General features: G+C 47.7%; 1 protein-coding gene across 1 annotated transcript in view; it reads left to right on the top strand.

Moving 5' to 3' along the window:
- The window catches only part of LOC310853930 (partitioning defective 3 homolog B-like), a gene marked incomplete at both ends in the record, with an annotated part of 195,089 nt that overhangs the window by 141,752 nt on the left and 45,837 nt on the right, over positions 1-7,500 (top strand). The window contains one exon of the mRNA XM_083758404.1: positions 6,233-6,344. Within this exon, the coding sequence (XP_083614530.1) occupies positions 6,233-6,344 (112 nt within the window). The remainder of the gene's footprint in view (positions 1-6,232; positions 6,345-7,500) is intronic.

Here is a 7,500-nt window from a genome sequence, read left to right as displayed (position 1 = left end):
TATAGCTACTGATAGTTAAGCTAAGCAATAATGTGGTACCTGTCTGTCTGTCTGTCTGTTATCTGAGTGTGTGTTGTGGCTGTTAACCCTTTGTTACTGAAAACGACAACTTGTAAAAGCTTGCATATTGTGCTGCGGCACGTTGTGATCTTATGCATCTGCTATTTCCGGTACGAGAAGACTGCACGTGTACACCTAACCTAACATACTACACTAAATCAGAATAGACATATTGCGGAAAGTGTGTACTTGGTGATGTGCAGCCTCCTTGTAAGTAGGGTGGCCACCTGCAAGACCTCAGAAAGGAGGACACTTTTGCGGGGCTCGCTCCCCCGACCCCCCCCCCCCCCTCCCAGATCCCCCCCCCCCCCCCCCCCCCCCCCATATATTAATATTATTACTACTACTATTGCACCTGATTTTCACCACCATCAACTCCAGCATTATGTCCACAGAGAACATATATTTGCTAATTAAATTAACCTTTTTAAATTATAGGGTACCACAAAGGCCATTCATTTTAGAATCAATTTATTTTATTTCATGTTTAGATATGTTTTATGTTTAATCTCTTTCTTGTGGGTTTTTTTATACAGTTTTATGGTCATCGGTGTGGGACATAGAATGATGCCAGTAGCCTATATGTTCACACAGCCTCCCTTTCTTTATGATGTCGAGTTCCTTGCTCCATTGCTCATTAAATATAGTTTTTCATTTCGGCATATTTGGTTTGTTTATCTCTGCATTAACTATACTAATACCCAGGGGGCAAAGGGGGTTGACCTGCATTTGCCATGACCTCAAAGGTTGTCCACCAGAAATAGTATCTATGACCCCGTAGGATCACAACCTATATGGACAACCCGGTAATTTTTTTGCTGGAAGTCCAATATGGCCGCCGCAATATTGGCCCCTATTAGTTATAATGGGGGGTGAATAGGGCAAAATTTTAAACCAAAACCAAAATCCACAAAACTTCTCAGGTTGATCAATGATATAAATATGAACATTTTTTGTATTGAAAGTTTCCATGAATTTCAATATGGCCGCCACAATATGGCCGCCACAATATTGGCACCCAGCAAATAGGTTTGGCTCTAACTTCTGAACCAGATGAGCTAGAAACGCAAACTCGGTGTCTATTTCATGTTTTCTGACCATGAGAGACTCAATGGAATACCCATTTTCATTATTGGGTGTGTCTGGACCCTTATTGTGCATATTTACAAGATGGTGGCTACCCGAAATAGTGCTTTACCATGATTTCTACCATGATTGTTGACTGTTTTAGCAAACACAAGCAATATTAATCCATTGGCTAAGATTTATGACACAGAAGGGACATATATATTTGACCTTGCATATTGTCATTTCCCCTCAGATCCTATGTAGAGTTGTAGGAATGATTTCAGATAAAATCAGAGACCAAAACAATGTATCTTAGAGATTACTTTACTATGGGACTGATACTATGGGATTGAATGGGACTGAATGGGAGTGACAGTCCCATAGTAACAGTACCTCCCATTCACTCCCTTTCACTCTGAATGGGAGTGAATGGGAGTGACAGTCCCATAGTAACAGTACCTCCCATTCACTCCGATTCAGTCCCATTCACTCCCCCATTCACTCCCATTCACTCCCATTCAGTCACATAATAACAGTACACCCCATTCACTCCCATTCAGTCCCATTCACTCCCATCGTGTCAGTCCCATAGTAACAGTACCTCCCATTCAGTTACATTCCCTCCCATAATATCAGTCTCATAGTAACAATACCTCCCATTCACTCCCATGCACTCCCATAGTATCAGTCCCATAGTAACAGTACCTCCCTTTCACTCCCATTCAGTCCCATAGTATCAGTAACTCCCATTCACTCCCATAGTATCAGTCATATATTAACAGTACCTCCCTTTCACTCCCATTCAGTCCCATAGTATCAGTCCCATACAGCAGGGGTTCCCAAACTTTTTTGGACCAGGTACCCCTTTTGGGGTAGCTATTTTTCCAGGTACCCCCTCATCCTCGCAACACAGATAACAATATATTTACAACCACAAGCAGTGTTTCCTGCAGGAAAAAGCTTTGGCATGGTGCTGGGCGCAGGCCGCACTGGGGCCTTCTTGCGTCGAACATTTTGATTAATTAATTAATTTGATTCAATAATTAATGAATAAGATTAATAAATTAAGATTGATTTGTATTATTGCTCTTGTATTGCTATTGGAGACACTGGGGGGACACTGGGCAGGCACTGGGGAGGCACTGGGGAGACACTGGGGAGGCACTCGGGAGGCACTCAGGGAGGCACTGGGGAGGCACTCGGGGGGGACACTGGGGAGGCACTCAGGGGGACACTGGGGAGGCACTGAGTGGACACTGGGGAGGCACTGGGAAGGCACTGAGGGGACACTGGGGAGGCACTGGGAAGGCACTGGGGAGACACTGGGGAGCATGGGGAGGTACTCAGGGGGACGCTGGGTAGGCACTGGGGAGGCACTCGGCTGGTCACTGGGGAGGCACTCAGGGGGACACTGGGGAGGCACTGGGAAGGCACTGGGGAGACACTGGGGAGACACTGGGGAGGCACTGGGGAGACACTGGGGAGACACTGGGGAGCATGGGGAGGCACTCAGGGGGACACTGGGGAGACACTGGGGAGCATGGGGAGGCACTCAGGGGGACACTGGGGAGGCACTGGGGAGGCACTGAGGGGACACTGGGGAGGTACTGGGGAGACACTGGGGAGGCACTGGGGAGGCACTGGGGAGACACTGGGGAGACACTGGGGAGGCACTCAGGGGGACACTGGGGAGGCACTGGGGGGACACTGGGGAGGCACTCAGGGGGACACTGGGGAGGCACTGGGGAGGCACTGGGGAAGCACTGAGGGGACACTGCAGGAGGCACTGGGAAGGCACTGGGGAGGCACTGGGGAGAAACTGCAGCCACTGGGGAGACATTGGGGAGGTACTGGGCAGACACTGCAGGGAAGACACTGGGGTGGCACTTGGGGAGGCACTGGGGAGGTACTGGACATTTCATATCACACACACACCATGATTCACAATTTTTTTCACAATTTTTTTTTTTTTTTTTTTTTTTGAGGGGGCTTGGGTACCCCCTGGCTATGCGTCGCGTACCCCTAGGGGTCCGCGGACCCCACTTTGGGAACCGCTGCCATACAGTACCTCCCATTCAGTCCCATGCACTCCCATAGTATCAGTCCCATAACTAAAAAACGTTGCATGGATGCACCTGGGACGTATCCTCAGTGATGTATCCTGAGGTCAACGGGGTTCCGGGTCTCTCAACATCATACCCCTCACTCAGGCGACCCAGCCGGGGTTGATCAAGTCCCGACTTATGTCCCAGTAGCTATACCCTCAATCAGTCCCACTAGGGAAAAACCAGCGGCACACAATCCGTTGGAACTACTCCAGAACTACTCTGCCAGGGCTGGGAGGTACACTTCTGGCACATGGAGGGACTAGGCTCTGTGGGTTGTCTCCTGGTCGGGCCCCTCCTACGTCTCACCAGGTCCACTCCTGCTCTCACCAGGAGTAGAGCGAGGACCTGTGCGTTGCATCAGAGTCCCAGCACCAGACAGTTTATTCAGGAGTGGTGGGCATTGGGCAATGGTTCCGCAGGGTCATGGTGCTGCGGTTCCGCTTGCTGCTTGCATGGCCCTCCCAAAGGCCTCACCGAGGGTTGTTGGACTTCATCCTCACAGAGGACACAGGCTGGGGCACTAACCCATACTGCTCACCCGGGTGCCGTCTACATTCCGGCTGTCACCCGTCTCTCCGGTGTCACCAGACTATACCTGGTTGTCACATAGTCTATTCCTATGAGTCACTATATAAATAGAAGAACTATAACTAAAAAACATTGCATGGATGCACCTGGGACGTATCCTCAGTGATGTATCCTGAGGTCAACGGTGTTTCGGATCTCTCAACATCATACCCATCACTTAGGCGACCCAGCCGGGAGTGATCAAGTCCCGACTTACGTCCCAGTAGCTACCCTCAATCAGTCCCACTAGGGAAAAACCAGGGGCACACAATCTGTTGGAACTACTCCAGAACTACTCTGCCAAGGCTGGGAGGTACACTTCTGGCACATGGAGGGACTAGGCTCTGTGGGTTGTCTCCTGGCCGGGTACTGTTACCCATAGTAACAGTACCTCCCTTTCACTCCCATTCACTCCCATAGTATCAGTCCCATAGTAACAGTACCTCCCATGCACTCCCATAGTATCAGTCCCATAGTAACAGTACCTCCCTTTCACTCCCATTCAGTCCCATTCACTCCCATTCTATCAGTCCCATAGTAACAGTACCTCCCATTCAGTCCCATTCACTCCCATTTTGAAAGGTGTGTTAAAATGGCCTAAGTCACATTTTATTATGACTTAGGCAAAATAATATGGTCTCCCTCTTGACATAGGCCATTGTTTTAATAGGGTGTAACCGGAAGGCCTTTTACATTAGGGCTCGGGTGATTTTACCAGAGGTGGCCAGCATCACCAGGTGGTGATTTAGGCCAAAAAAGCAATTTGGCAAAAAATGACTTAGGCAATTAGTTTAATAAGGTGACGATATTCAAAACAGTCAACAATCATGGTAGAAATCATGGTAAAGCACTATTTCGGGTAGCCAGTAGCCACCATCTTGTAAATATGCACAATAAGGGTCCAGACACCCAATAATAAAAATAGGTATTCCATAGAGTCTCTCATGGTCAGAAAACATGAAATAGACACTGATTTTGCGTTTCTAGCTCATCTGGTTCAGAAGTTAGAGCCAAACCATTTTCTGGGTGCTAATATTGTGGCGGCCATATTGTGGCGGCCATATTGAATTTCATGGAAACCTTCAATACAAAATATGTTCATATTTATATCATTGATCAACCTGAGAAGTTTCGTGGATTTTGGTTTTGGTTTAAATTTTTGCCCTATTCACCCCCCATTATAACTAATAGGGGCCAATATTGCGGCGGCCATATTGGACTTCCAGCTAAAAATTTACCGGGTTGTCCATATAGGTTGTGATCCTACAGGGTCATAGATACTATTTCTGGTGGACAACCTTTGAGGTCATGGCAAATGCAGGTTTCCTAAAAAAAGGGTGGTTTGCCCCCTGGGTATAAAGTGATTGTGAGAGCACAACAAACAAACCGACCATCCCACTGGCAGTGTTGCCCAGTTTTGGAAGAGAACCAAGCAACCATGTCTATGAAAACAAGCCCAAAAGAAGCCTGACTAGGCTTAGTAGCCTATTATATAAAACAAGCCTAAAGTCGCTTATAATTAAGGGGACATGGCAACACTCTGAACGTCTCCACTAGCCTCTCTCTTTTTAAGACAGTGTGGCCGGCTCGCTCCGGAGGCGGAGCTGAGCAGCGCTGCGGAGATTTTAATACCCAGGCAGACGACGTAAATGACAGTAAATGACACAAGCACTGTATATCACAAAAAAACGGACAATTATGTGTCCGGCCAGAGGTTGAGGTGGGAGGAGGACAGGTGGGTCTAAAACCGGACTGTCCGGCGTGAAACCGGACGTCTGGCCACCCTACTTGTAAGAGCTGACACAGGCCTCGTTTGCCTAGTATGACATGCTAACTATGCTAACTAACTATGCATGAGTCGTGTTTTCTTTATAATACTTCCAGAACATGGACGGATGTGTTTTCAGTGAAACATAATGCATTGGTTCCCAAAGTGGGGTCCGGGTACCCCTATAGGGGGTCCTTGAGGGGGTTCCAGGGGTTCCCCAGCTAAATGATAGTTTGGAACCACATGGACCTTCATGGGTCTGTAACTCTGAGAGTTAAACCACAGTGATTTTACAATATAAATTGGGGGTCCCAGATATCGAAATGCCATTAAATGGGGGTCCGTAGACTAATGCATGTCAAACTGGGGGTCCTTGAATTTAACCCATTCTCGGCGGGAACCCATTTTGGTGTTAGCACTATGTTATGCTTTAGCTATTGAAAAATAGCAGATCTACAAGCTCATAGCGCGCCACCGAGTGGCGCGCTACGAGCTTGTAGGTCTGCTATTTTTGAAAAATCGAAGAGCGACTGACGTAGAGGACATTTTTAGAATCTGATCTCGGGTCAGAATGGAAAACTGTCAGGATGTAGAAGACATTTTTAGAATCTGATCTCAGGTCAGAACCACTAACCTGGTCTCTCTGCCCTCTCCTCCACAGCGAGCAGCGTGTCCAGGCTCTGAGGAGGGAGTTCCATCAGACCCGCGTGGCGCCATCCTACGAGGAGCTGGAGGCGGCGAGGCGCAGAGTGCTGGACAGCGACCCCCATCGGGTGAGTCCCTCCGTGAGGCGCCGTGCGACACAGTGCCCGGTCGGTGCTGTAGATTGTTTGTTTTTTCTAGTTGCTGAGTAGTTGCTACTTGCTAGTTTCGGGCAGCGGTGGCCTAAGGGTTAGAGGAAGCGCCCTTGTTGCCGAAAGGCTGCCGGTTCGATTCCCCGGACGGGCAGGAAAAATCTGGGTGGGGAAGTGATTGTCATCACTCAGCCAACACAGCTGAAGTGCCCTTGAGCAAGGCACTGAACCCCCAACTGCTCCCCCTGGAGCTGCTTAGTGGCCAACAGTATCAGACTGTGGTTGTACTGGTCAGCTCCCAGGTTTTAATGTGTGTCTGTTTGTGTGTTTCTATGTGCAGGGCATTGCTGAAAATGAGCACCTGTGCTCAGCTACTTCCCTGGGTAAATAAATAATAATAAAAAAATAATAAAAAGTCCCTCCTTACATCCAGCTTTTAGTTACGGTCCACAAACTTCGTCTTAAACAAACATTCAATTCCCATGGACAATGAATGGAGAATTTGCTCAGTCATATTGTCTGAGCAAATAGGCATAGTGTCTATTTTATGTCATGATGATGTACATTGTACAATGATAAGAGTGCCCCTCACTTCACACAGGTGTGATTTTAATTCGTACCATTTTAAACACATTCTGTACATACAACGTCTGGAAACGTCATAGGGACTCGAACCGAGGGGTACATACGACGTCTGTAGACGCCCTAGCGCATCCTCAATGATACCGGGCGAGAGAGGAATATTCTGATTTTCTTTTCCTTTTTTAAATTTGTCAGTTCGCCTTTCGGCTACCATATGCTACGCTCTGCAGTCATATTAGCTTAACGTTGATTTAGCCGTTAGCGCGGCAGAAAGAATGACTCGTCTCTCCTAATCCAGGGCGCTCTCCGTGGTTCTGAACTGATCGATATGCTGGCGCTTCATTTCTGTTCCTCGTCCGTCTCTCCCGCAAAATATGAGCGCTTTTTGGATTATATATCGTATAAATTAAAACGATAGCAATGTAAGCTAGCAATGTAAAGCATCACTTTTATCTTCAATGTGCTTTGCTGGATTCCCCCCTGAAAATGTTTTGTGCAAGGGACCCCATACCAGATTAGTGTTGTTAAAATGTTTCCCAAAAAGTATTTATCT

The sequence above is a fragment of the Protomyctophum parallelum genome (genome assembly GCF_964188405.1).
Source record: "Protomyctophum parallelum genome assembly, chromosome: 23".
NCBI lineage: Eukaryota > Metazoa > Chordata > Actinopteri > Myctophiformes > Myctophidae > Protomyctophum > Protomyctophum parallelum.
The sequence above is the reverse complement of the archived record's forward strand: the minus strand, read 5'-3'. Positions and strand labels throughout refer to the sequence as shown.